The sequence below is a fragment of the Crotalus tigris genome, unplaced genomic scaffold (assembly GCF_016545835.1).
Source record: "Crotalus tigris isolate CLP2741 ecotype Arizona unplaced genomic scaffold, ASM1654583v1 scf7180000017765.3138416, whole genome shotgun sequence".
Classification (NCBI taxonomy): Eukaryota; Metazoa; Chordata; class Lepidosauria; order Squamata; family Viperidae; genus Crotalus; species Crotalus tigris.
Window position 1 is genome coordinate 2993605 of NW_024096620.1, and position 27285 is coordinate 3020889.

General features: G+C 58.5%; 3 protein-coding genes across 7 annotated transcripts; 1 reads left to right on the forward strand and 2 right to left on the reverse strand.

Annotated features, from left to right (window-relative positions):
* Positions 1-1460: 1460 nt before the first annotated feature.
* Positions 1461-11138, reverse strand: LOC120307167 (very long-chain specific acyl-CoA dehydrogenase, mitochondrial-like). 5 transcript variants are annotated; one of them, XM_039341538.1, is made up of 21 exons: positions 11078-11138; positions 9950-10079; positions 9613-9705; positions 8906-8969; positions 8517-8589; positions 8327-8409; positions 8091-8225; positions 6660-6804; positions 6155-6284; positions 5902-6027; positions 5470-5668; positions 5272-5376; positions 5001-5087; positions 4646-4708; positions 4432-4533; positions 3972-4069; positions 3726-3798; positions 3116-3188; positions 2726-2798; positions 2572-2647; positions 1461-1656 (listed from the first exon to the last, which is right to left on the reverse strand). In XM_039341538.1, exons 2-21 carry the CDS (start codon positions 10045-10047, stop codon positions 1519-1521), a joined length of 2034 nt encoding a protein of 677 aa, XP_039197472.1. In that variant the 5' UTR covers positions 10048-10079; positions 11078-11138; the 3' UTR covers positions 1461-1518. The 5 variants fall into 5 exon arrangements, with proteins under 5 accessions (XP_039197472.1, XP_039197477.1, XP_039197473.1 ...); XM_039341539.1 differs by having other exon boundaries at positions 1519-1656; positions 8327-8391; XM_039341542.1 differs by having other exon boundaries at positions 1519-1656; positions 9613-9731.
* A 1032-nt stretch (positions 11139-12170) lies between these two features.
* On the reverse strand, positions 12171-18464 carry LOC120307168 (D-beta-hydroxybutyrate dehydrogenase, mitochondrial-like). The gene is made up of 5 exons (XM_039341544.1): positions 18319-18464; positions 14508-14618; positions 14164-14305; positions 13677-13829; positions 12171-12952 (listed from the first exon to the last, which is right to left on the reverse strand). The coding sequence occupies exons 1-5, from the start codon at positions 18430-18432 to the stop codon at positions 12483-12485; spliced, it is 990 nt and encodes a 329-aa protein (XP_039197478.1). The 5' UTR covers positions 18433-18464; the 3' UTR covers positions 12171-12482.
* BDH1 (3-hydroxybutyrate dehydrogenase 1) lies at positions 18458-26785 on the forward strand. The gene is made up of 8 exons (XM_039341546.1): positions 18458-18542; positions 19394-19455; positions 19629-19752; positions 21204-21276; positions 21698-21808; positions 22874-23018; positions 24845-24997; positions 25233-26785. Exons 3-8 carry the CDS (start codon positions 19655-19657, stop codon positions 25700-25702), a joined length of 1050 nt encoding a protein of 349 aa, XP_039197480.1. The 5' UTR covers positions 18458-18542; positions 19394-19455; positions 19629-19654; the 3' UTR covers positions 25703-26785.
* The last annotated feature ends 500 nt before the right edge of the window (positions 26786-27285 follow it).

A 27285-nucleotide genomic window follows, 5' to 3' on the forward strand; every position in this document is an offset into this window, starting at 1 on the left:
ACCAGCCTCTTCCACTCCGATTCCAGTACACCCAGTTAATTCCCGGAATTAGAGTGTTGGAAGAGACCACAGAGATCATCTCAACATAAGTGACCTTCTGTCTGAAGAGCTCTGGCAAAGGAAGACTCACCACTTACTCCTAACTGAGAAAATGTATTTATTTGTATCACACTTTTATTATTTTTACAAAGAACTCAAGGCGACAAACGTAACAACCTCCTTCCTCCTCTTTTCCTCACAACAGCCCTGTGAGGGTGACTGGCCCAAAGTCACCCAGCTGACTTCTGTGGCTAAAGTGGGAATGTATGCAGTATAAATATTTAAAAAAATACTTATCCCAATGTAGACCTTGTTATTTTATCGACGTTGTCAGAACAGCGTGGGGTCCCGAGTGGGCTCTGGGTCCCAAGCGGTTGCTAGAGCCAGAGGGAGGCCACATGGGAGTAGGCGGGAGAAAAGGCCACAGGCCAAGCGATGCTGGAGCCCCTCCTGGCTTTGCGAGGGGGGACGGCCATGCCTGGTCAGACATTCTCTGGAAGCGGAGTTGGAAGAAGGAGGCTAGCCAGGGCGGGGGTGCTCCGGGGTCTTGGAGAAGACTCTTGTGGAGAGCCAAGAAAATACACAATGAGTAATTGAAGGAAACAACCCGGAGTTTTTACTTGGGGCACAAATGGCCAGGCTCCACTTATCCTGTTTTGGGAACATTTATGCAAAGGCTCAGCTGTAATGCTGGGAAGATTGGAAGGAAAGAGGACAGCCCGCCACACGGCTGGTGGACTCTTGCGCTGGTGAGGGGTGCGCTATTGGAAGACCTGAAGAACCAGATTAGGGACTGATTTTGGTGGTGGTTTTGTTCTCCAAGCTGGCCGTTTGGCTTCTGAACTTTTTGCCATCAGGCTATGTTACATCATCAGCGGAACTTCAGTTAAAGCATCTTGTTTCAGTTCTTGTCTGCTTTTAAATGGTCCTGTGTGGTTACGGTGGTCGGTTGGCCCAGAGATTGACAGGTCACATGGTGCAAAGATTGCGTGGGGGAGAGGTGACCCTGTTTGGGGGTCACATGAGACGGCTGGGTGAGGTGGCTGGCTGTCAGTGATGTGGTCACTTGCTCGATTGATCTGACTCTTTACAGGCTTGTAGGCTGCTTCTAAGTCAATACATTTTGTTGATTGAGCCATTTGTTGAATGGACTGATTGTTGTGGAGAAAATCTACCCATCTGATTGCTAAGAGTTGTCACCAACTTGATAGCACATAATCCAAAAAGTGTCCAGCAGGAGCTGCAGGCTTCTCTCCAGCCTGTGCTGCTTTGCATTTGAGGCAGAACTGGGACTTTTTGGGGGGTTGAGCAAGGGAACTGGCTTCGTTCATCTTGAACGTCAGTCAGTTCTCCAGATGTGAAGAATTTCCCACACACAATGACAAGAGCGCAGAGACACCAGCAAATCACGTGAAGACAGCTTTAGTAGAAGGATCATATAAGCATTTATTTGGTTCCATGCTAAACAAAATCTCGGTTTTAAAAGCCCAGGGGATGGGAAGCCACGGTGCTCCTGTGCTGCACCAAGGCGTCTGAGATCAGCTTCATGCTGGTGAAGACCTCTTCCCAGCTGGCAGATTTGGCTTCCTGCAGAGATGCCCGCACTCGCTGGAAGGCCTATGCAGAAAGAGAGAGAAGCCCGGATCAGTCCAGCCATGCAGGGGAGAAAGCCCCCCCCCCAATGGAAGACAGGTTGTGCAGTGTTTTTGCAGGACCTCATCACCGGTCTCACCATGTTCCCTTCTGACAACAGAGTGCAAGCCATGCTATTATCCCTGTGAGTAACAGAGTTGGAAGGGACCTAGTCGGACCCCCTTATGCCACCGCAGACACGTGGCTGTCCAAACTCTTCTCAAGAACCTCCAGTGTTGGAGAACGCACAACTTTTGGAGGGAAGTTATTCCACTAATTAATTGTTCACGTTGTCAGGAAATTCCTCCTTAGTTCCAGGTTGCTCCTCTCCTTGATCAGTTTCCATCTGTTGCTTCTTGTCCTGCCTTCAGGTGCTTTGGAGAATAGCTTGACCCCCCTTCTTCTTTTTGGCAGCCCCTCAAATATTGGAACCCTGTCACCCCGACTCCTTCTTTTGAAGACTCTCTTCTCAGTGGTGCTGAATCAAGGGGGAGGAGGTCTGGGTATCAGCTGGCACAGCCCCCCTTCAGGCCAGCCACAGAAATTGTGATCCGTGGGGAGGGGCTGCTCCTTCAAGCCTAGCACAAGGCAAAGGTCCCTAGTGTGGCTTCTGCACTGATCTGTCTGGGCTCTAAGAAGGCCCTAAGCTGTGGCTACTGCCAGGGGTTTTGCTGAAGCCTAACCCCCCCCCATTTCCATTGGTAGGAGGGAAGCAGGGGCTGTCATGCTACATCTTGCCTCGTGCCCCATAGCTTGGGAGGAGACGGCCAGCAGGCTGCAAGGGGGAAGGGGCAGAAGGTAGGGGATCAAAGCAGCCCCCCCCCCAAACTAGGAACCCACCAGGCAAGCAGTGCTGCCCAAGAGCAATCAGAGCCCGGGAGCTGCACTTGTCTGTGTTACCTGCTGGCACCACGTCTGGCACAAAAGCTTCTCGTGCTGAGAGGTGGGCTGGCCCAGGGAGAGGGCCCGGCTGGCCCTGGAAGGAGAGACGGATGAGGCTCGTTTCACAGGCACCTGCTTCCCATCCCATCCCGTCCCACCTCCTTCCCCCTACCTGGATAAAGCCACGGCCATGGCATAGGTGTCTATGGCAGCATCTGCCACACGCCTCAGGTGGAACTGCTTGTCTGGGGAGAATCCGGGAAGGGCAAGTCAGGCCCCTGGACAGCTCTCACCCAGCACCTCCCTCCGGGCCATGTCCAGCTTCCTTTGCAGCAACCCCTGAAGTTGCTGTGGGTCCTGCATTCCGCCCCCCCCATTTCCACAGTGGAAACATCTGTCTCTGTGGGGGTGGGGGGCTGTGAATTCCACCTTCCACCCCCACTCTCGAGAGAATTGGGCTCACTTCTGCACCGTCCTGAGCTCCCTTAGAGGCCTCTGGGGCCCAGGGGGGACGATGGGCGCCCAGGATGCTCGGCAGAGCCGCTCCCCTCAGGGCCTGTACCTGTCACTGCTGCACCATACTTCAGGAGCAGACTCTCGATGGTCTCGCCAAACAGCTCCACGGCTCTGGTGACCTTGCAGGGGGGAGAGAAATGGGAGGGGGGCTCAGCTGAATGGGCCCTCTCCTCCAGATGTTCCCCACTCCCCCTCATTCCTTGCTCAGGGTCATGGTTCTAACATCGGATGTTCTTGCTTGACACTCAGCACTTCTTCTTGCTCTAGCGCCTGAGCCTGAGGTGCCAGCGTGGGGCGTCTGTGGGGAAGGGGCTCGGGCATCGCCTGCTTCCCCCCAGAGGAAGAGGAGGAGGAGGCGCGTAGGAAAGCCATTTTGGCTGCTTTCCTGGGGACACCCAGGAGCCACCCCTGGAGGAGGGCAGCCGCTCTTGGAAGCCCCTCAGGCCCTGGAAGGGGGTCCGGTGACGAAAGGGTTTGAGGAGAGCTCCGTCCAGAAGGGCCCTTGGATGAGGCCCCTGGCAACTCGGAAGGCCGCCCAGCTGCACGGAAGGCTCCTTCAGACAGGGGAGCTCAGGCGCCTGGAGCAGGGAAGGCTACTGGGCTGGTATGCCCAGAGGAAGCTGCCCGCCCTGCTGGGTCTCCCCTGGGCCTCTCACCAGAGCAGCGCAGTCCTCCAGTTCTGGGTGGACGAGACCCTGCAGAGTCTGGCCAGTGGGGACCCCAACTTTGCTGCAGGAGAGAAAGTGGGGATCTGCTGAATAGGAATGTGGCACCGGGGGGGGATCAGAGCAGCAGGACCTTGGGAGCCCTGGGAGGGCCACGGGGGGGGGGGTCTTGAGTGCAGCTGTTGTGGAATCAGAGAGCCTCCTCAGCCCCAGATGCCCCTGGGGAGGGAGCCTCACCGTTTTGCTCGTATCACCACCTCCTTGTAGATGGATCCCATGTGCTCCAGGGGGTTGGAGAGGTCCTTGCGCAGGCCGCTCAGGGTCTGCCCAGCATACTGAGAGCAGAGAGCAGGGTCTGTCCTGGGGCAGCCTCCCCAGGCGGTTGGAACTCCCCCTCCCACACACACACTTCAGGGCGCTGGGGCGGGAGGGCTGAGCTCCAGGGAGAGGGAAGCTGTGGCTGTGCAAGCTGGAGCAGCAAAGTACCGGAAGGGCTGTTTCATGCTCAGCCTTGGGGAGGGCAAAGAGCCAGGCTGACTCTGAAGGGGGCTCTCTCCATTCCAGCCCCCCCCCCCGAGAGCCCCCTCCCGAGAAGTGGCTTCTCATGGGGGGAGGGGATCCCAGCGCTTCGGGCACTGCTTGTCCTGGACGGGCTGCCCCAGAGGACCACACTGGCCCCAGAGACGGCCTGACTTGCCTCCATGCCCGACAGAGCCACGAACAAGCGGAGAATGTCGTTGGTGCCCTCGAAAATGCGAAAGATCCTCAGGTCACGCATGACTTTCTCCACGCCGGCCTCCTGCCCGGGAAACCAGCAGCCTGCAGGGGGTCTTGCTGGGCCCTGACCCAGCTTGGAAGGAGTCGGTCCGTTTCCTGACTCAGGAGACCCCGCCCAGCCCAGCGGGACTTACCTTCATGTACCCCATCCCACCCAGGATCTGGATGCCTTCATCGGTCACAGTCCAGGCTGCCTCCTGGGGACACGAACAGCAAGGCTGACTGGCCCAGCCCCCACTCCCATCCCATGGCCAAGCAGGGTCAGCAGCTCTGGCTCCAATAGGCACTGGGGCTGCAGCCAGTCAGCAGGCCGGGCACAGAGAGCTGCCCAGAGCCTCTCGGTCCAGAGGGTGCTCCACCTGAACTGCAGGGTGCCAATGGCCAGCCGCCTAGCCCCCCCTGCCCTCCACCCACCAGGGACCAGGACCAGTCTCCACAGCCGCTGCTCACCCTCCTGGAAAGCAGGACTGCCCCCCCAGACCCACTTACGGAGGCAAAGATCTTGCTGATGGCCGCCTCCAGCTTGTAGTCAGGCACCTTCATGTCCATGTTGGCACTCAGCACATAGGCCATGGCCTGCAAGGGGCAGGGCACTGCTGGGCAGCCTCACACCTGGGCCCTGCCCCCCCCTGAAGTGGGGAGTCTGTGGCAGCCGCCTGGAGCCCATCATGCAGGCGATTTTATACTGGCCGAAAGTCCGGGGGGCGCCCAGGACCGAGTGGGGGAGACCCAAGGGGGGGGGCTGGCCGGCTGCACTCACTTCAGTCACATAGAGCAACATGGCCATGTGTGCGAGTTTCTCCTGAATGACCCCAAAGCGGCTGATGGATTTTCCAAACTGCTGCCGGTCTGCCGCGTGGTTCACCTGCACAGAGCCGGAGTAAGGAACCTTGGGGGGGGGCTTGGCCTAGGGGAGGGGCCCCCTACCGCAGGCATGGCGGCCTCCTTGCCAGCATACCGCCTTGAGGAGGACTCCGCGCATGGTGCCGGCCAGTGCTGAAGCCATGCCGAAGCGGCCGTTGTTGAGGATGTGCATGGCCACCTGGAAGCCTTTGCCGAGCCCCCCCAGGAGGTTCTCCACGGGCACCTTCACGTCCTCAAAGTGCACCTCGGCCGTGTTGGAGCACTTGATGCCCATCTTCTGCTCCGGAGGGCCGCTGCAGGGCACAGGCACAGAGGGACCAGGGCAGATCAGAGCCAGCTCGGCTGGGGACCCTCCCTCTCTCCCTTGGATGGGTAGGGGGGCTTGCAGGGGCAGCAGCCTCTTCCCACACCCGAGGGGACGGTGATGAGCCTCAGAATGGATGAGGGAGGGGAAGGAGGGCCCAGGACTGACCCCTGGTGGCATTGCAGCGCCTTCCCCCGCTCTCATAGGGCCCCCTCGACTCACCTGCTCACCCCCCCAAAGGCTCGCTCCACAATGAAGGCCGAGATCTTGTCCCTTTCCTCCCCCGTGGTGACATTTTTGATGCGAGTCTTGGCGAACACTGTGAAAATCTCGGCCGTGCCCCCATTGCTGGAAGGGAGGTGAGGCGGGCCAGGCTAGCGGCTGGCCACAAGCCATGGAGCCCAGTGACCAGCCTGGTAGCCACCCATGCGACAGAGCCCCGTGCCCAACTCAGCGACCCCCCCCTCCTCCTCACCTAATCCAGATCTTGCTCCCATTGAGAGTGTAGAAGCCGCGGCAGGGGCTGAGCTCGGCCACCGTCTGGATGGAGGCTGCGTCGGAGCCGCTCGACGGTTCAGTAAGGCAGAAGGCTGCGCACACCTCGCCTGGGACAAGAGAGGGGAGCCCGGTCTTCCTGGGAGATGGGGCAGCCTTGCCAAGGGCCGTCTCTCCCTATACCCTCCAGGGACCCCTCCCCGCCCTCCTTCCACCTGGAGCTCTCTCGCCTTCAGAAATGGTACCAAGAGGCCAATTCTTGCTTCCATCCCTGTTTTTTTTTTGGGGGGGGCAAGAGTCCAGACCTAGCAGATATTCACACATACAAGCACATTGTGTGTTGAGATCTGGGCCCACTCCCACCCCTCCCTGGATCAGCTCATGCCGGGTGCAGCTATCCCTCCACCTGGTTCCTTCGATATGGGAGGCCCCTCACCCAGCCAATGTGTTTTTTTGTGTGTGTGTGGGGGGGGTGCTCAGCCTACCAGATGCCAGCCTGGGGAGGTATTTTTCCTTCTGGCTCTTGTTTCCAAAGAGAAGGATGCCCTTGAAGCCAATAGACTGGTGGGCACCAAGGGTGATGCCTACGCCGAGATCATGCATCCCAACCACTTCCACCATGCGAGCGTACTGCCACGGAGGAGGAGGAGGAGGAGGAGGAGGAGGAGGAGGAAGAAAGACTGTCAGGCGGCTGCAGGCGGCTCAGCCACCCCCATCCCCCTCGACCGCGGGGCTCTCTGAGCTTGGCTGTCTCTGGCCAGGGAACATCCTCGGTGGGCAGATGGAGTGGGAATGCAGTTTTCTCCTGGCTTGTTCCTGGGCTAGGCTGTTCCTTGCTTGATTCTTTGTCTGGGTTGTTGAGCAGGGAGCAGCAGCAGCAGCAGGCAGGCAGCACCCAAGTCAAGGCGCTACCAACACTGGCCTGAAAAGCCTACAGGCAGCCCTTGGCTTACAACCATTCGGAGTTACAACAGCAATGAAAAAAGTGACTGATGACCGTTTTTCACTCTTATGGCTGTTGCAGCGTCCCCGTGGCCGCAAGATTAGAATTCGGGCTCTTGGCCTGTATTTATGATGGTCACAGCGTCCCAGGGGGTCGTGACCCCCTTTTGCGGCCTTCTGACCAGGAAAATCAATGGGAAATCAGGTTCATTTAACAACTGTGTGATTAGCTTAACAGCTGCAATGATTTACTTAACATACAATAATAACAACAACAAGTTGGAAGGAACCTTAGAGGTCATCTAGTCCAACCCCCTGCTCAGGCAGGAAACCCTATACCATTTCGGACAAATGGCTGTCCAGTCTCTTCTTAAAAACCTCCAGTGATATCGCAGCCACAACTTCTGGAGGCAAGGAGTTCCACTGGTTATTTGTTCTCACTGTGAGGAAGTTTCTCCTTAGTTCCAGGTTGCTTCTCTCCTTGATTAGTTTCCCTCTGTTGCTTCTTGTCCTGCCTTCTCCTGTGCTTTGGAGAATAGCTTTGTGGCAAGAAAGGTTGTAAAATGGGGCAAAATTCACATAACAACTATCTTGCTTGCCTACAGAAATTTTGGGCTGAATTGTGTTCGTAAGCCATGGGCCACCTGTTCTGTTGATACACAGAGGGCCAAGCCCGCCCCCCTTCTAGTGCTAGTTCCCTGGTTGGGTTGTGAAACGTCTGCAAGGAAACAGCCAGGCCCAGAGAGCGCCCGGGACCCCCCCAGGACAGCCCTGAGCTGCAAAGAATCTTCCCTCTTGGTCCCTCTGCCGCCCCCCCACCGCCCATGCCGGCCCAGGGAGCAACGGGAGAGGAGGGAGCTTGCCTCTTCTGCATTGCGGAGGGGTGGGGGTGCTCCCAACTCTCAGCAGTGGCTGGGAAAGGACAGACCAGGAGGACCTCCTGCTTCCCTCCAGGAGCCTTCCAAGGGCCTCACCTGGGTGTTGGTCAGCCCGACGCCCCCCAGATCCTCGGGCACCTGCAGCCCAAAGCAGCCCATCGACTTGAGGCCTGCCACGGTGTCCTCTTCGATGCTGCCCAGTGCTTCATTCGCAGCCGCATTGTTGATTTCCTGCAGGTGTTTCAGACAGAAATGGAGCCAGCACAACCCTCCAGGCAGGACTTTCTCTTGGAAGGGGGGCCGGGGAGGAGGAAAACCTCAGCTGGCCTTACCTCAAAGAACCGGGCGCAGGGATCCACCATGGCTTGCAAGACCTGGGCCTGCTCCAGTGAGAGAGCTGAGGGCAACGGAGAGGCTGCCAGGACAGGAGGCTCACTGCCAGCCCCGAACACCCGGGGGGCTGGTCAGCCATCCTGCCTCGCAGCACCCTCAAATCCCTTCTCTCTGCCCGGATCCCCTTACCTGAGGGGAAAGGAAGGAGGTTTTTTGGCTCCAAGTGTCCGTTGAATAGGTTTTCCACAAACGATGTTGATTCCTGGCGGAAAATACTCCTATTTAGCCTGGCCCTGCCTTCTCTGCCATACACACACACACACACACACACACACACACACACACACACACACACACACACACGTCGGAACCCCAAGTTGGTGGGGAGCACAGAGCAAGCCCCCTCCCCCTCTGGGAGATGCCACCCTGCAGCATTTGCCAGCCGCCCCAGTCTCTCTTCAGGTGGGGTCTCCATGGTGCCCCTGCACCAGGAGCCCCAGAGGTTTCCCATCCCAGTCTAGATGGTTAAAGCCGCTTCTAGAGGAGATACAGCCATCTTGTTGGCCAGTCTTCCTTACCTTCTTGATGTGTCTAGAATATCTTACTTTCTGGTCGGTCACAAAATAGGAAGGAGACAGCAGCCTGCGAAAGGAGAGGCCATCCGATTGGAAGGCAGGAATGGGCCTCTGCCAACCCCTTCAACTGCCGAGAGCTTAGGCTTTCGAGCTGTAGCTGCGCCTGGAGTGTGGTTCCCCCAGAGATTCAAACTTCCCCAGCCCTCCTGGGGCTCTTCGCCCCATCTTTGGCCAGGACGCCAGACACCCCTTTCTTCCTCCATTGCTCCCCAAAGGCTTTTTCACTTGCATCTTTGTGGAGATTCATTTAGGCTCCCATCTTCTTTGGTTTTATTCACATGGAGCCCCAAATAAGAATAAGGAACCTGGGCTCCTGTGTGTTTTACAGTGTGTGTAGCCTTGGAACAAATTTCAGGGCAGAAATTATTGAGCTGTGGCTGCTTCTGTAAGTCTGACTCTGTCTTCCCTCCCGGGGTAGATGGAAGGGGCTTCCACCAGCAATTCTCTTCCCACGATCTGGCTCATGTCCCCCTCCCCCCTTCTGCTCTGCTACCCGTACCAAGCAAAGCTCACAGGGGGGGGGGGTCTGCGGGAGGAGAGCCTGTCAGTCTATGGGTCAGAATCCCGTAGCCTCTTTCTGATGAACAGGTGTGCTAAATGCATCTGGTGACCAGATATTGGGCTGGTCCGTTGCGGCTGAGCCGTAGTACCTGAGCCTGGACTTGGCCAATGACTTGCTGCACAGCTGCCTCCACCTGACCAGGGTCGCCCTGCTCTCCATCAGCCGGATCATCCTCTCTGCCCTGCTTGGAGAAGCCCAGGCCAGTCGCTGCAGGGAGGAAGGAAGAGGTCCCAGGCCAGCGGGTCTCCCTGCAAAGCTGACTCCGGCCTCCCCTTCCTGGATTATCTTCTGCAGCCCTGAAGGGGGCAGCCGAGATGACCTGACCCCATGCCCCGTGCTCTCTCCTGCAGCAGCAGCAGCCTCTGTGAGGCTGGCAGCTGTCAGCCGTTCAAGGAATGGGATGCCGCAGGATAATGGAAAGACACCTTATTGGTAGGGTCTGCCCACGGTTCCCTTCTTCTTTTCCTTCTTCTTCTTCTGGGTGTGTTTCCCTAACAGCCCCAGGCCCCTTCTCTGAGGTCATCAGCCTCTTCTCCGCAGCAACTCAGCCTGAACCTAGGAGGAAAAGCAGCACCTGTTGGCTCCGAGGTGCCCTGTGGAACAGGTTGCCTTCCGCAGTGTGATGTCACTGGGCTCCGCAGGCTGAAGTTCTGTGGTGTCATCCAGAACCGGGCCTGGACTGTCCCTGGCTGGAGGAGGCTTTTTAAAAAGAAGAAGTCACTACTGAGGGCCCCAAAGGAGAGAGGGGCTCCCAGGGGGAGGCCAGGCGGGGAAAAGGCATTGCGAACAAGGACGAGGCTCCTGTAGCCCCTACACCTCTCCAGGTCGCCCAGAGGTTCTTGCCTTCTTTAGAGGCAAAACCCTTCCACCCTGCAGCCACCCCTTTTCTCCGTGGGGCCAACGAGCTCCCCACGCCGGACATCCTCGGCTCAGTCTCTCCCACTGGGCAGGACAGCAGACGGGTAGGGGACCTGCAGGTTGAATTCTGGCTTTGGCAGTTTAAGGTCCCTTCCGACTCAATATTATTATTATTACTATCACTACTACTACTACTACTACTACTACTACTACTATTATTTTATTATATCATCATCATCGTGTTCCCTCCAAATAATCCTCAACCTAGAATTTGCCTTTTTCACAAAAATGGTGTTCAGGATCAGCCATTTTAGGGTGTTCCCACCACAGCCCCCGAGGTGGCACTTTATCCACTCTAAACCTTGCTGCTAATTGTACAAAGAAAACCAAGAATGTCTGTTATCAAATCTCTTGATTTCAATTTACAATCCCCTTGAAAAAAAAATCTAGTCCATCTCAGTAACAACAACTTTATTGTCATTTTGAAAGTACACCAATCGGCATACATCAAAATGAAATTTCATTGCATACAGCTCTCAAAGGGTCACCACCTCCAACATACACTCCTTGTTCCTGGCCTGCTCAAGTTTCAGATCTTCCATTTTAGTCTCTAGATGGCAAACAGGACAGATGGAAATGGAGTTCCATATGGATTAGCCCTCAAATTAGCTTGCATTCCTGCACGACAACCTCACCTCCTTTCCTTTTTCTGATCTTGTCTCTTCCACCTTTTCCTTAAAGAGGCCTCTCTCCCATCCTCTGGGCCTGCCGACAGCCTCATCCAGTTCCTTGGCTCCATAAGCCCCGGGACCTCTCCTCCTCTGCCTCCTTTGGAAACAGCCTTATTTGCAATAGAATCCATCGCTGGGCCAGCAGTCAGATCTTGCTGCCGGCAGAACAATTTCAAACAGAACCAACGACTTTTAACGGTCTCTACCTGCACAGCATCCATCATCCACCGACTGCCTTTTCCTGGCCTGCCTGCAAATTAACCCAGCCTTTCCCATGCTTCTCCTGCCATCCCTCCCCCAAATCGGGGTAAAGGCCAGGACAGAGCAGGCTGGTGGGTGATGGGAACACTGAGAAGGGGCAGACATAACGGAGAGCCAGGAATGTTGATTGGCTCCTTTAAGGTAGAAAGTTCTGGAACAAAACCAAAGTGAGCTGCTAACTGTTATTCTGTTAAAATGCATCTTGCACTAGAGGGGAGTTCTGGGAAGCTCAGAACTTGCACCTATTTTATTTATTTATTTATTTAATTTTATTTATATGCCGCCCAATCCCAAAGGGCGGCGTACAAAATTAAAACAATCATCTAAGAATAAAACAATAAAATAATACAATCATACCGCAAGTCCGATCATATCCCACCCACCCCCAGGGACATCAGCCCCAGGCCTGCCGGAACAGGAGAGTTTTAACGGCTTTCTTAAAGGCCGGCAGGGTGGGAGTTGTTTGAACCTCGGGGGGAAGTTGATTCCACCAGGTCGGAGCCACCACAGAAAAGGCCCTTCCGCGAGGGCCCGCCAGCCGGCATTGTCTGGCCGACGGGACCTGAAGGAGGCCCAATCTGTGGGACCTCACCGGTCTCTGGGAACTGTGCGGCAGTATGCGGTCCTGTAAGTAACCTGGCCCTATGCCATGAAGGGCTTTAAAGGTGATAACCAACACCTTGAATTGCATCCGGAGACCCACAGGAAGCCAGTGCAGCTCGCGGAGGATAGGTGACACATGGGCGTACCTTGGCGCGCCCACAATCGCTCTCGCGGCTGCATTCTGAACCAACTGCAGCCTCCGAACGCTCTTCAAGGGTAGCCCCATGTAGAGCGCATTACAGTAATCCAGTCTTGAGGTGACAAGGGCATGAGTGACTGTGAGTAAAGCCTCTCAGTCCAGATAAGGCCGCAACTGGTGTACCAGGTTTGTGACCCTTTCAGTTATGCTGATTAAGAGAGATTGTCTATAAGGATTTGGGATTTTTTCCCCTCATCTGGCTAACTTGGCTACTATGATTGCTTTTAATTCACCTGGACGTGACTCCACCCCCCCCCCCCCGGAGGAAGCAGCGAGGGACGGCTTCTCTGCTTGACCTGGGGCGGCCTAGCTGACAAAGAGCCAGTCGGCCAGGGCGGTGGGCAGGTGGGTTGCAGCCTGCAGACGCAGCCACCAGGAGGCCTCCATGGGGGTGTAGCGGCTGTAGGGGTGACGCGCGGCGAGGGCTTCGGTCAGGGCATCCAGGACCGGGGAGACATCCCGCAGGCCGCTGTGCGCAAAGCCCTTCATCCGAGAGAGCTTCTCCTGGAAGTCGGCCTCTCCGTAATCTGCCCGGACGGCCTCGCTGGCCCCACGCCACATGCGCTCGCCCTCGCCCACGATGCCCTCGGGGGTCAGGATCCCTGTGGCCGCGATGAAGTTGCTCGGCTCGACGGCCACCACCGAGACGCCCCAGCGATACATCTCCTGCCGTAGGCAGTCGCTGAAGGCCTCCACCCCGAACTTGGAGATGCAGTAGGAGGAGCGCATGGGCCTGGCCATCCGGCCCAGCATGCTGCTCATGTTGACGATCCGCCCTGGAGGGGAGTAGAGACCAGAACTGCTCTGGGGAGGGGGTGACATCGGTGGGAGAGAGCAGCACGGAGGGAGGGGAGCCGAGAACCAGTCAGGTCACCCAGGTCAGCGTCTGGCCTTGGGAAGAACTCCCCAGAGGCTCCACCAGTTGTTCTCTGGAGGGCCCCCTTCCCACTGGGAGGTAGCCATGCCACAGAGGTAGCTGCTTGGGCAAAGTCTCAGTCACTTTTTGGATCTCATTATCCCAAAATGGGAGACCTGAAGGGGGTTGGCTTTCTGCCCTGGGGGGCCTGGCAGAACCTGCACGTCCCTGGCAGGCCTCTGCTTTCCCCTCCCTCTTCCTTCTTCCTCCGTGTCTGGGGATCTTTCCTCTGCCCACCCCCTAACCCCCCACCCCCATTCTTGCACAAGGCATTGCTGGAATGCCTTTGTGGAATGCCAATGTTACACGGAGGATGCGAACTCTTGCACACGTGCTCTGTATGTTTAACTTTGCCACTGGCTCCCCCGGCATTGGAAGTCTGAGTGCACATGAGAACAGAGCCGCCCAGCACATCGGCTAATCCTTGTTGGACAGGCTCTGCTGGACACCGGGCAGGGGCAGGCGGAACTCTGCTGCCCGTCCACTCTATGTCCACTCCTGTGCAAGATGCTGTGCCCAGAGGCCAAAGGGCCTTCAGAAGTGTGTCCTGGTGGCCCCCAACCCCTGTAGACCCTCTTTCCTACCTCTGGCCCTGCGAATTAGGGGCAGAAAAGCTTTTGTCACACGGATGGTCCCCCATAAGTTGATGTCAGCCACCCTCTGGTACTTCTCCACACTGGTGAATTCCACGTCTCCAAAGGAGGCGATTCCAGCATTGTTCACCAAGCCCCACAGACCTGCCCCACAAGAGAGGAGACCCTCCGTGAGGATTTGCGAGGGCAGGGCAGCTTCCTCCTCCTCCTCCCCCAAGGAAGCCCATCTCACCAGCCGCCTGAACTTGATCTCTCAGCAGCTGCTGATAGCATCAGCCACAGAAAGACGAGAGACTCGCCTTTGGCACCACAGGTGGCCAAAGAGTTCGGTGCAACCAAACAAAGCTGGGGAAAACCAAGGGATCCACACATGGAGCCCAGTCCAGCCCCTGCCCACTGGGGAGCCCGGTGAGATGACCTCGTCTGCCAGGTGCAGCCAGCCCCTGGGGAGGTGGAAGGAAGGGCCTGGGGCGATTACCTTGAGCAGGGTCCTCCAGCCGTGCCTCCACGTATCGGAAGGCTAGGGCCACCTGCTCTTCGCAGCACACGTCCAGCTGGAGGACGTGCATCCGCTCAGGGCCCAGGCGGCACAGCTGCTGGGCGCCATCTCCTCCTTGGTCCTGTCCAACAGACAGGGAGAAAAACCATTAAAGGGAGGGCTGCTGAGGGCAAGCACAGCCCTGTTGGGGCTGATGGGACTTGTACCGCTGCCTTCCTCCTCCCCGCCTCCTGCAGAGGGCCAAAGCTGAGGAGGAAGCATGACTCTCAGCTTCCGCCCAGACTCTCGGAGGAAACCTGAAAGCCTCCCCCAGGGTTCCTCACCAGGAGCAAACAGCCGGCAAAGACGGTGAACCCTTTCCCGTGGAGGTGCCTGGCCAAGGCGTGGCCGAAGCCCTTGTCACAGCCTGTGATCAGCACCGCCTTCCTCTCGGCCTGCAGAAGGGGAAGAGAAGGAACACCAGAGTGGTACAGATCAGGCCCAAGACTGCCCAGCCGAGAAGCACGTCAGAGGAAGAAAACCAGGCGGGAGCCAAGAAGTGAAGTAGGCAGCAGCTTCTGTTCCCCCCCCCCAATGAAAGAGGCTCAGGGAGGACGACAGAAGGGTGGGGTGAACAGGAGCAGGGCCCCCTCAGAGGCAGGAGGCTCAGCTGGGCCTTGTGAGAGAAGCGTGGACACCCCCCCCTATGGGGGATCAACATAAACACACACCAGATGGCCAGCACCCAGTCCAGCCTGCCAGAGCTTTGGCCAAGGACACAACAGGACTCGGACTTATCACCTCCTCTGCTCTGATCTTAGGAGGAATCTCATTCATCACTGCCACGACTCCAAGAATTTCTTAACACCCAGGCTAAGGTCTCTTGGCTTCCAGGGAACACGGCTGGGAGGGGATTTGACCCTTGGCACACAAATCTGCTCAGCCACAAAAGCTGCTTCAGACGGCTCTCTTGGGTTGCTTCAGAGGAGCAGACGGTCCAATGGCCAGAGAAGACCCAGGGGAACCAGGGTGAGCTGCTGCTGCTGCCACAGTTGCCTGCCTGTCCCCCAGTGAGCGGCCTTCTCTCTGGCAGTGCTGCCCTCCAAGATCTGCACCCCATTCCAGTAACTCTTCCCGCAAAGGGGGAGACTTGTGGGGCTGTTCTTCCCAGTGCGTCTTTCGTATTCTCTCTATGTTACTGTATTTCTTAATTTTTTCTTATTGTATGTTGCTAGAGTTGGGATAGATTAGAACTTGGGCAGCCCGTATATGAATAAACTAGGCAAAAATCACCGTTCCTGGTTTTACCAAATGTGTCAGAAATGAACCAGCCGGATAGGTGCCAGAAGGGACAGTGGTGCAAGGTGCTATACAGCAAAGGCTTGAGCTTCCATTCAGCCACGTCTGCCATCTGCTCTTTGAGCAGGAGCTGAGTCCAGAACAACATCCAGGTGACACACCGGGTCTGTCTGGGGGGTAGTGCCACCCCCCATCCGAGACCAAAAATGATAAGCTCCTGGATCCAGAGGGGTACACCCATAGCCACTCTGGCTTACGAAGGTTCAGCTGAAGTCTCTTGTTCTCCAGCCGAGCCCATGCAGTCCTCGGGCATCATGAACGAACATCCGCTGCATCACTCACCCCACCTGGGATGGAGATGGATAACTGGGTAAGATCAGCGTGCTGGTGGTAACTCATCCTGTGGTGACGGATGATCTCACCTGGTGGTTTCATGCAGGTGGTGAGAAAGGTGGTGAGAAAGCACTGATCCCTGTGGCACCCCAAAGAGAAGGAAGGGGCCATGGGCTGGATCCCTCTCTCCCTATCAAGACCAATTGGTACTGACCTTGGAGAAATGAGGTGAACCCGCATGAAAATGTGGCACCCACCCCCAGCTCAAGTCAACGAGAAAGGAATACTGTGGCCGATGCTATCAGCAGCTGCTGAGAGATCAGGAAGAGGAGCAAGGACGGACGCACAACCTCCAACCTGCTCACACCAGAGGTCATCCGTGAACGCGAAAAGCGCCATCTCCGTCCCATATTTGGGCCCGAAACCCAACTGAAAGGGGTCCAGATGATCCGTTTCCTACAGCATTGTCTGGAGTTGCAGCGCCGCCCCCCCCTCAACCCCCTTCCTTGAAAAGAGGCAGGGGCTGGGCATGCAGTTGACCTGAGGGCACTGCACGGACCTGTCCCTTCAGCAAAGCCTCTGCACTCACGCTCCCGCCTTGGCCAGCTTGCTCTTTCGCCAGACCAGGGGTGGGGGGAGATCTGGCCTTAACTGGTGCTCAGGCTGAAAAGCAGGTTCTCTGAGAGAGCTGAGCTGGCACGTGGCCTCTCAAGGTCAAGCAGGGGAGGCCGATGGCCTGCCAAGAGCAAGGAATGCAGGCAAGGGAAAGAGTGAGTCAACAGGGAAAGTCCTCCAGGGGACTCCCCCCCCCATTGTCCTCCAGGTACAGCCAGGCGGGATGTGTGTGTGTGTGTGTGTGTGTGTGTGTGTGTGTGTCTCCCCTTCTCAGGAGCCACAGAAGATATCTTGGGGAGGAGAGCCATCACTCCTTGTCCTCTCCTGCCAGTGGTAAACAAACAGAGCAGCTTGGCAGAGGAAGGGGCACAGCTGGGTGTCTACCTGGCACTGGTTCATCTGGCCCCACCCTGGGATGCAAAGCTGCCTCAGCTGACCCAGGCCCTGCCCGGGACAGGCGCTTGTTGTGCAGTAAGGACGTGACCTTGTGAAGACGGGGCTCTGCAAGGACTTTGGCCCCAGTCCTGGAGACCGTCGGAGTCTGGATGGAGAGAAGCTGGCCGAGACCCAGAGTGCCCCCAGTCTCCTCTCTCAAGCTCTGCGTGGCTCTGGAGACCCAGCTGCCTTGCCCTGGGGGGGGGGGGCACTGCAGACCATGCCTCCTCCTCCTTCCCTGACACAGCCTGGGGCCTTCACAGCAGGAGCCCCTCCTGTAAAATGCCTCCTCCCTTTAGGTGCGGTTGGGGACTTGGGTGAGAATGGGAGAGCCTCCTGAGCAGGGAGGAGCAAGACCCCCCCCCAGATTTTTACAGCTGCATTGTTGTATGTTGGTTATATTTATTACTTAGTACATTGGATGATTTTGGTCACTGCTAATCGTGTTAATTCCTGCAATTTGCTCAGGTGGCAGAAACCCATCTGAAGCCCGTCCCAGTTCAGAATAACAGACTAACAGGATTGGAAGGGACCTTGGAGGTCTTCTAATCCAACCCTCTCCTCAGGCAGGAGACCCTATATACCCTTTCAGACAAGTGGCTGTCCAGTGTCTTCTTAAAAACCTCCAGTGACTGAGCACCCACGACTTCTGGAGGCAACTTTCACTGTCCCAAAGGTGCTTTTTCACGAGGCAGCTAGACTTTCTTGTTTTAATTTGAAGACGTTTTGCTTCTCATCAAAGAAGCTTCTTCAGCTCTGCTTCCTGGAGGAGAAACAAAACGTCTTCAAAGAGAAATGAGAAAGTCCAGTTAGTTACCTCTTGAAAAAGCATCTTTGGGACAAGGATGAGTTTAGGGTGACTGAGAGTCTCCATAGGCAACTTCTGCTCCTCTGGTTCACTGGGGAGGGGCCCTCATTGGGGAGGCATCCTCTCTCCCTTTGCCAAGCTGTCTCATCTTGACCGGCAGCAGCCCCCAGCCCGACGCCCCCCCCCCAGCATGCAACGAGGCAATACCATAGGGGGGGGTTTTGAAGGTTTATTGACGTGGCACTGTAAGCTGCCTCTGCCCAATGGGGGGCATGGTAGTTTAATAATAATAAAAAAAGTCTCCCGGCTGTGCATGATGGTTTGCCTGCTCCTCTCCAGCAGCAGTTCCCAGGAGCGGACCCCGGGCGAGGCCGGACGCCCCCCCGAGGAAGGGTCTCCCTCAAGGAAGCCAGGGATTCCCGGGAGGATTCAGGCCCGGCGGGCGAGTTTCATCGCCATCCCGCCCCGGGAACCCCTTCGCCCCGCCGCCGCCGCCGCCAGAAACCCCGGCGAGGCGGGCCAGGTCGAGGAGCCTCTTCGTTGCTTCTCCCGGCGGAGTTCCGGCGCTGGGGCTCCGGCTCGCCCGCCCTCCGCCACCCCGGGGCGTCTCTGCCTCCGAGGGTGACAGCGCCCCCCGCGCCTCCCCCTCCCCACGGGCCACTCACCGGCAGGCGGCGGCGGCGGCCCAGAAGGAGGAGCAGCGGGAGCAGCAGCGCGGCGGAGAGGCAGGCGAGGGCGCCGCAGGGCCAGGCCGGGAGCGGCGGCGGCAGCGGCCACATGGCGCGCGAGGGGCGGAGCGGGGGCGTCGCCGGAGCGGCAGTGACGTCACTTCCTCGGGCGGACGGGCGGAGGGGACGCGCGGCGGTCAGCCGGACGGGCGGAGCGCGCGGTAAGCAGGCGGGCCTCGAGCAGCGCCGGTCGCCGCCGGGAGGGGAGGCGAGGGGCGGGCGGGGGAGATGCCGGCCGGTCGCGGGGAGGGGGGGCTCCGGGAGGGCAGGTGGGCCGCGGGGCCGATTCCCGCCGCTCCCTCCGCCGCTTGCGGCCTCGCGGGGGCCTGGGGCTGGATGGGTGTCTCCGCGCGGCTCGGGCCGGGAGAGGCTCTGGCGGGGCTCCGTGGCGCCGGCCCCGCTGCCAGCCGCGCGCGCTCTCGGGGCACGGAGGGGCCGGTGTGCCTTCCGCGGGGTCGGGGCCTCTGCTGCCCCCGCCGCCCTGGCCCGGCCGCCCTGGCGTCCCCCCGAAGGCTTCCGAAAGGGTCCGGGCCCGAGGAAGCCGGGCGGGGATGGGGGTCCTTTGCTCAGGCAGCTGGCAGGCAAAACCCCGGGCCGGTCTCCCCTCCCGGCGGGCCCGGCCGCTTGGTGCCCGTCCCCCGGGGAAGGAGGGGGCGTTTGCCTCCCCCTGCAGAAGGGGCTCTGCTCCTCCCGCCCTCCCCTCCCACGGGGAGCCTCTGCGCCCCGGGGACGGGTGCCCCCCCAGGGCCTCCCTTTCGCCCTCCCTGGGAATGGGCCTCGGCCCCTCGGGGGGGGGGAGCAGCCGGTGACCCTCCTCCGAGTGACCAGGGAGGCTGGCTGTGCCAAGCCCCAGCAGGCCCCGGTGCCCGATTGGCTGGGCTCCCTCACCCCCTCCCTCCAGCGGCAGTCCTGGCATGCGGAGGGTGATGAGAGGCAGCTGGCAAAGTCGCTCCCCCCCTTATCTCCCTCCGGCCTCTGCTGCTCCCTGAGTTGATCTGTTTCCTGAATTCAGAGCAGACCATCTCCCCGGGAGGCGTGCTGGGGTCACCAAGGCAGCCAGGAAGCCAAACCAAGGTTAGTAGGCGGGGCAAAGGCATCTGGCTGTCTGGGAGGGCCGGGAGTTGCTGGACGGGTCCTTCCGGGCACTCTCTGGTGGGGGGAGCCTTCGCTGGGCCCGCCCTCGAGCCGGGCCATAAAGGTGGGAGGGGGTGCAGGTAGCGCAGAGCGGCTTCTCTCCCTTTTGACAGAGTCCAGAGCAGCAGAGACACCCCCCATGGCGATCCTCTTGGCCGTCACCCGCATCGCTCAGCCTCTTGCCCGGCTGGCCCTGAAGGCTCCGCACTGCAAGGATGTCGCTGCCACCGGCCTGCGGTAAGTACGGAGGGCGGTGCTGGGCTGGAGGTCCACTTCTGTCTTCTTCAAAGAAAGTCCGTAGCTGACCACCAACCGTTTAGCGACCGTGTCAAGTGTCGACAACAGTGGAAAAAAAGTGACTTGTGACTTACAGCTGGTGCTCGGTCCTCGTGATCGCCTGATCCGAGTCCAGGCGCCAACTTGTATTCAGGATGGTTGCGGCATCCCGGGGCCGAGCGATCGCCCTCTGCGACCATCCCAGGTGGCATCCAACAACCAGACCCAACGGGGGACCCGGATTTGCATAATGACCGCATGATTTACTTAGTAACTGCAGCATCTGCTTAACACCCATGGCAAGAATGTCGTAAAACCAGACATGACTCATTTAACAAATATCTTGCTTTGCAACTGAAATTCTGGCCCTAATTGTGGTTGTATGATGAGGACCACCTGTTGACTTCAGGGCCCTGAATGCTCCCCCACCCTGGTTTCATGAAGAACTTTGCTTAGGAGGAAGACGAAGCCACCCGGTGGGGGTGGGCAGGGTCCAAGCCAGCAGAATCGGCCCCTTTATGAACCTCTTAAGCGCTGCCTTGCCTCCAACAGGGCTCCAGACCAGAGTCCGAAAGGATCTTCTTGTTCCAAAGTCCTTCCAGATAACGCTAAAGGGGGCAGTGCTTACCTGAGCCCCCCATCCCTGGGTCAGCTGTTAGGATTCTGGGGGGTGTGTGTGACTGAATTCCCCAAACAGGAAGGCCATGGGTACAAAGGTGAAACCCTCCCTCTCCTGGGGTGGTGGGCTGGAGCGTTTGTGCGGATGCGTGTGTAAAGAGGAAGGGTCTTCCTCAGAATAGATGGGGCAGGGGCGGAACCTTCTTGCTGCTTCTCAAGAGCCCCCCCAACCTTCGGAGGCCTGGGCAGCTGTCCTCTCAATTTGGCTGTGTGTGAGCAGTTGAGGGTTCCACCCACAAGTCAACACAGCTCTTGTGGCTGCGCAGCTGGGGGTGAGCTTGGCCATCAGCCGAGGGCTTTAGCCGAGACGCCCTCGCATGCTTCTCAGAACCAAGCAGCACTTGGGGGGGCCAGTGAATCATGGGGTCAGCAGGCCAGAGGTGTTCCAGTCGCCTGCAGGAGAGAGTTCTGCAGATGGGCCGCGGCCCCTCCTCAGGGTCTGGCCGCTGGTTAGAGGCCAGGAGGCATGCCCGGGTGGTAGGCATGCCCGGCTTGCACTGCTTGCCCAGGCATCCTCTGGGGTGGGGGCTGGGCTGCCACTTTTGAACTCAGAGGTCCCGGAGGTGCCCATGCTGGCTTAGCAAACTCTCTGGAAGAGTCGGGTCAAGAGGGGCCCAGAGAGCCGATCCGTTTCGGCTGAAGCAAGCGGACCCAGCCTGTCTCTTCTGCGCCGGGCTGTGGTTCCCCAGAGGTCTCCCCACATGGCAGCCGTATCCTCTCTCTCTCTCTCGCAGCCTGCTTCCCGAGGTCCAGGCCACGGCCCCCGGCTGGAGGAGCCAGCGCTGCTATGCCACTGAGGTGGACGAGGTGAGAGGGGAGGATTCACCCGCCGGGCAGAGGAGAGGACAGCCCCACTCGGGAGGCACGTGCCCATGGCGGAGCCCCTGCGTTAGGCCCCCTGCCCAGGGCCTGGGCTGCCTCCAGAAGACAGACAGGCCTCGTCCCTCTCTTGTCTGCTGCTCCTCGAGGGCTGCGTTGAGGCCTGGAGACCTCCTTGGCTGCGCAGGGCGATTCTCAGTTCGCAAAGCACCTGAGGCCGGTGCCCATGTGGCTGCCGTGGGGAGAAGGGCCTGGGGAGCCAGCCGAGGCGGAGGGCGGGCGGGGGAACGTCTTTGGCCCTGTTGAACCTCATGAGGGGCAGGGGGGAGGCTCCGTGGTGGGGGCCCCCATGTCCCTTTGGGATTCCTCTTCAGGGCCGTCAGCACTGGCTCTTGTGCACCCCCTTCAGATCGGCCAGCGCCCCGTTCTTATCACGGGCTGCGACTCAGGCTTCGGCTTCTCCTTGGCCAAATTCCTCCACGGGAAAGGCTTCATCATCTACGCTGGGTGTCTGCTGAAGGTAAGGCCAGAGGGGGCCACGGAGGGGCCGAGTTGAGTGGCTGCAGACACAGTTTAATATCTTGGTTCTCCCCCTTCCCCCCCCCAAGGATTTGGGACACTCTAGATCAGGGTGTCAAACTGCTGGCCTCGGGGCTGGTTGCACCATATGGAGGCCGCTCCCACCCCAACTCTGGCAATGCAAAAAAGTTGTGATATGTCCCAACACGTGAGGCTGGGGGAGCCTTTAGGACAGTGGTGGCGAACCTATGGCACGGGTGCCAGAGGCGGCACGCAGAGCCCTCTCTGTGGGCACACGCGCCGTCACCCCAGTCCTAGGCCTTCAGCTGGGTTTTATAAAAACTTTTTCGCTTTAGGCCTCCGCCACCGTGTGCAAAAAACAAAAAAAAGGTTCAATCAGTCAATTTCAACTATTCCCAGAAAAAAAAAGATCTTGCAAAGTTGGAATTGATTGAACTTTTTAGTCCCACCCAGTCTGCCGTTACCCCCGCAGCCACGCCCACCCAATGGGCCACATCCACCTGGCACTCGATGATGCATAAATGGGTTTGGGGTTGCAGTTTGGGCACTCGGTCTCCAAAAGCTTCGCCATCAGTGCTTTAGGAGGAGAGCCTGCCCCAGCTGGCAAAAGGCTTTGCGCCCCCTGCTGGCCATGGCCGGGAGGTGCAATTCTCCTTGCAAATTCTCTTCGGAAATGGTTGAGAATATTCGCAGCTGGGGTTGTAGGTTTTCGCAGGGGTCTGTTCTCCGAGCTTGCTGTTTGTAACTACTCAGCCCTGGATTCACCTGACGGGTCTTGGGAGAAGCCCCATGGCTGCGGTGGTGTGTGAGACTTCAGAGTGGCAAATTCTCCAAACCCTGATTCGCTCTGGCGAGACACACGCATCTCCCAGTCATGGGAAACCATGACTCTGAGCCCTTTGCCCAAAGTGGGTGGGAAAATTGCTGGGATCAGCAGGGCGACCCCTTGTGGGGATCTGCTGCGTCTGTTGACGGGGCGTTGCAAGCTGGCGTCTCCTGTTGTGGGGCAGCAGAGGCTCACCCTGCTTCTGCCGCTTTTCATTAGGAACAAGGCCGGGGCGGCTCGAAGGACCTGGACAACATGAAGAGTGACCGAATGAGGACCGTCCAGCTCAACGTCTGTGACAGTGAGGAGGTGGGGCGTGCCGTGGACTACATCACCAGCAACCTGAAGGATCCAGAGACTGGAGGTGAAAGGGAAAGGCCAGGGAGCTGAAGCAGGAGTCGCACAGAGGAGGGAGGAGCCGTTTCCCTGCCCTCTCAACCGGGCCCAGTTCCCACGGAAGGCCAGCGGTTGCCCCAAGTCATCCCAGCTGGCGTGCAGCTGCCCCTGCGCTTGCTTCCTCCGTTCCAGCACACGCCTAATGCAGGCAGGGAGGGTGTCTAGATCGGTGATTAGGGAGTTATCAAATGTTATATTGTGGCTTCTTGATCCCAGGATGATTTTTAGTATGGAAAAGACACCAAAGTCCCCACAGAAGGCAGCAAATAAACCAGGAAGCTGCAGGACACAGGAGCTTTGATGCTTTTGATGCACCCGGAGCTTCCCGTCTCCTGTTTCGTAGTCCCAAATGTTAGTTTTCCTCCATCTGGTCAAAGGCTTTGGTTACAGTTCGGAAGGCCACTTAGGGAGGGGTCTCCCTGCTCTTGAGTAGCTTCGGGAGGTCTGGGCTGGCTTTTGCTCCTTTTCCCCATTGGTCATCCTTTGACCTCTCCTCCCCACCCCATCTTTGCACAGGATTGTCTTAATGCAGCCCGACACACTCAGGGCCAGAGCGAGACACGTAGCCGGTGCAGCTGCTGCTCCTGACTCACAACCCTTGTGTGGAAAAGAAGCAACAAGCCTTGTGGCAGAGGGTTGGAAATAGGCTTTTCTCTCAACTGACGGGTGCACCAAATGGAAAATAGGGGTGGCCTTGAACCCAGACAGGTCCTCATGATCCAAATGTTTTGGATCGGGAGCCCAGAATGTTTTCCTGTCATGGCAGCTTTGGCCAACATCCCCTGCAATCTGGACTCCCTCCCCCTCCCCTTGTTCTCCTGGGGGAGCAGTGGAGGATTCTCAGAGGGTCTTTGGGATTGCTAGAGGAGGCAGTCTCTAGCTCCAGGTGTCCCTGGGGCGTCCCTCAGCAGTGTCAGCCAGTATGGGGTGCGCTCCCTGTTCTCATGCAGCAGCTTGCCCTCCCAGGGCTGGTGGGGGTGTGGCCAGACAACAGTCTCGTCATCGGGGACCCAGGCAGGACGAGACACCCCCCTCCCCCCCAACACTGATGATCAGGGAAGTGTATTCCAGAGGGCAGGATGGCTTCCGGCCCCTGCCTCCCTCGCCTCCGAGGCCAGAATAACCCCGGGGTCCCCTCCTGAGCCAGCTTTACGGAAGAGGCCATTCTGCTTGGAGGAGTCTGTCCTGGGAGTTTCCTTGCAATGCCAGAAACCTTTTGCGAGCAGGAAGTGCGGTGGCTGTAGGCGTCATCCGGCTAAACCAGTTTTTCCTGCCCAATCAGCGTGCAAGCGGCTGTGTTTTGCACCAGTTGCAGGTTCTGCTAGCCCTGGAAGTTGTCCCGGGCATGGCAAGACCGTGGTCTGGGAGGGAGCCCCAGAAGAGCTGCTGGGGGTGGCCCCAGTCTCCGCCTGCTGCTGTGTTTGGGATCACTGAATCCTTTGGAGGAACCAGCAGCCTGATGCTTCCTCACATCTCCTCCTCCTCCTCCATAGGAGCCCCTGGATCTGGACCAGGGGACCCAGATAATCCATGTCACCCCAGGCTCCAACAACTGTTCTGGAGAACTGGAAGAGCCGTCCCTAAAAATAAAAGATTGAAGAGTGGGCAGAAGTGGCTTCTTTTCAGAAAAAGATGGGGGGAGAGAGAGAGCAGCTGTCATTTGTTGGGCCTCTGGAGTTTTCAGCTAAGGTTAGGGTTACCGACCTTTGGCCTTCCTAGAATAGGAATCCTCTTCCCAGATAGAAGTACTGGCAGAGATGGCTAAGATGACCCCTTCGTTTGCCTCCTCTCCAGGGCTCTGGGGACTGGTCAACAACGCTGGGATTTCCACCTTTGGGGAGGTAGAATTCACCAGCATGGACACCTACAAAGAAGTGGCTGAAGTGAATCTCTGGGGCACCATCCGGACCACCAAGGCCTTCCTGCCCCTGATACGGAGAGCCAAAGGTAAGCGGGGGGCCCGTCCCCCACCCCCTCCCTGGAACAGGTGGACACAGCCCCATCGCAGCCAATGGCAGGGGTGACGGTCGCGGAAGAAGGGCTGGCGGGGGGGTTACTCCGCCCCGGCAGGGCCGCATCCTCCGAGCCAGGCTGGGTGGCCTCATCCAGAGGCAGCTCGCAATTGTGGGGTCCCCGTGGGGGGCTGCTCGTTTCACGGCGCCTCTGCCCCTCCCCCCGGCAGGCCGCGTGGTCAACATCAGCAGCATGATGGGCCGGATGGCCAACCCCGCCCGCTCCCCTTACTGCATCACCAAGTTTGGGGTGGAGGCCTTCTCCGACTGCCTGCGGTACGAGATGCGTCCGCACGACGTGAAGGTCTGCATCGTGGAGCCGGGCAACTTCATCGCTGGCACCAGCCTCTACAGCCCTGAGCGCATCCAGTCCATCGCCGACAAGATGTGGGACGAGCTGCCGGAGATCGTGCGCCGCGACTATGGGCGGAAGTACTTCGACGAGCAGATTGCCAAGATGGAGTCGTACTGCAGCAGCGGCTCCTCCGACACCTCGCCGGTCGTGGAGAGCATTGGCCACGCCCTCACCTCCACCACGCCCTACACCCGCTACCACCCCATGGACTACTACTGGTGGCTGCGCATGCAGGTCATGACCCACATGCCCGCGGCCATTTCCGACCGCCTCTCCATCTACTGAGGGGGGAGGAGGGGCCCTGCTGGAGCCGAACCGGCGAGGGACGCTCCCGCTAAAGGTTATGCTGCACAATTCTCCGGCAGCCGCTCGGTTAGTTGATTTTAAAGTCTGTATTTTAGGCCTGTGATTAATTTAAACATTGGGACGTAATTTAACCCCTTGCATGGTGTGTCTGGTAGGCAGGGTGACCCCGTGTCTTTCAGAGGGACCCAGACGATTTATTTCAAGTATTCCCTTCTTTGCCTGGCCTGCCTTGGGAGAGTTCGGTCACCTCCTTCCCTTCGGAGCTGGCCGTCCCCTCCTTGAGAAAGGCTGCCGGCCCAGTCCTGGACAGCCTGGGGCTCACCCTTGCTGGGAGGTCGCTGGCCTTTGTTGATCGGGGGGGGGGTGTTAATCGCCACAGCCAGGGGCCAGTTGTCCACACCTGTCTTTGCACACTCCTTTCCAAGGCTGCCACGGACCAAGCGCTGCCGTGTCCCTCTGCTACTGGAGGAGCTGTGTCTGCGGGCTCAACCCCCCTGGGGGTTCTGCCAGGGCACGGAGTCTCTCTTGCAAGGGGGGGGGCAGCCTGGCCTTAGTCAGGGGCTGCTGATCAGGCTCCAGGCTGAGTTCTTTGCACTAGGCTCCCGGTGCTGATGGGTGGGAGGGAAATCACAGGGCAGGAGGGAGGAGTCCACCTTCCACCTGCTCCAGCAGTAAGACCCACCTACAGCCCGGGAGCCACCATGGATCACTCCATCTTGACCGTGACGGTCATTTTTCTCCTGGCACTTAAACTCCTCCCCCCGGCAGGTCAGGCTGAGCAGGACGCCTGCCCCCCAATCCTAACCCATGGAGTCTGCGTGACTCGTGGCCGTCAATCCCTGGCCGCGGCCCCTCCCGAGGGTGTTGTGTCGGGAAGACCTGGCCGAGATCTGGCACCCCTCGTCTTGTCACCAGGGGTGGGGGGCCTCGTGAGGGCCCAGGCCTGTGGCTGCCAGCGAAAGAGGACAAGGGAGCATCACCCCTAACTAGCAAGCGGGAGGGGCTGTGATCGGAGGTCCTCTCTTTCGATGAACATTAAACCATGTGACAAACCTGCCTGAATCACTGGCCTTTTTCATTGATCGGAGACCAGATGCCCCTGGCCACTGGGAGGGAAGGGAGGGCAAGAGGTGTCCTCCTCCTCCTCTTTGTCCCGGGGCCGGCCCTGCCCTCCTGCCCAGGAGGCAAAGCAGGAAGGTGGCCGGGCACCAGGACCCAGCGGCACCATCCTGGGCAGGTCTCTGTCCTAGTAAGGCTTTCCTACTGCAGACCCAAGAGGTGAGGTGGGCTGTTCTCTTCTCACTACAGCACTTTCTCGGGGCAACCCCCCCCCTGCACATCCACGAAAGGGCATAGGGGATTTTCCTTAGCTTTTGGGCTGTGCCCCTCCCTCTGTGGAAGACTCCCCCCTCCCCCCAGAAAGAGACTGTGCACCCTCAGAAGCCCACAAAAACATCTTATATTCATTTGGCCCCCAGTTATGTGACCCCGTTTATACGTTATGCTGCATTTTAATATTGCATTGCTCCACGGCCTGTGGGGGGGATAGATGGGCCTGTGGG

Bases quoted from the DNA above. Each gene is read 5' to 3' on its own strand.
- BDH1 (XM_039341546.1), top strand. From the start codon at position 19,655: ATGGCGATCCTCTTGGCCGTCACCCGCATCGCTCAGCCTCTTGCCCGG. The intron at 21,809-22,873 runs GTAAGGCCAGAG...GCTTTTCATTAG, and splicing joins ACGCTGGGTGTCTGCTGAAG to GAACAAGGCCGGGGCGGCTC. The intron at 24,998-25,232 runs GTAAGCGGGGGG...TCCCCCCGGCAG, and splicing joins CCTGATACGGAGAGCCAAAG to GCCGCGTGGTCAACATCAGC.
- LOC120307167 (XM_039341538.1), bottom strand. From the start codon at position 10,047: ATGACCTCAGAGAAGGGGCCTGGGGCTGTTAGGGAAACACACCCAGAA. The intron at 4,709-5,000 runs GTAAGTGGGTCT...TCGTGTCCCCAG, and splicing joins TCAGCAAGATCTTTGCCTCC to GAGGCAGCCTGGACTGTGAC. The intron at 1,657-2,571 runs GTAACACAGACA...CTTTCTGCATAG, and splicing joins GCCAGACGTGGTGCCAGCAG to GCCTTCCAGCGAGTGCGGGC.
- LOC120307168 (XM_039341544.1), bottom strand. From the start codon at position 18,432: ATGTGGCCGCTGCCGCCGCCGCTCCCGGCCTGGCCCTGCGGCGCCCTC. The intron at 14,306-14,507 runs GTGAGGAACCCT...TCTGTTGGACAG, and splicing joins TTGCCGGCTGTTTGCTCCTG to GACCAAGGAGGAGATGGCGC. The intron at 13,830-14,163 runs GTAATCGCCCCA...CTTGTGGGGCAG, and splicing joins GCTGGAGGACCCTGCTCAAG to GTCTGTGGGGCTTGGTGAAC.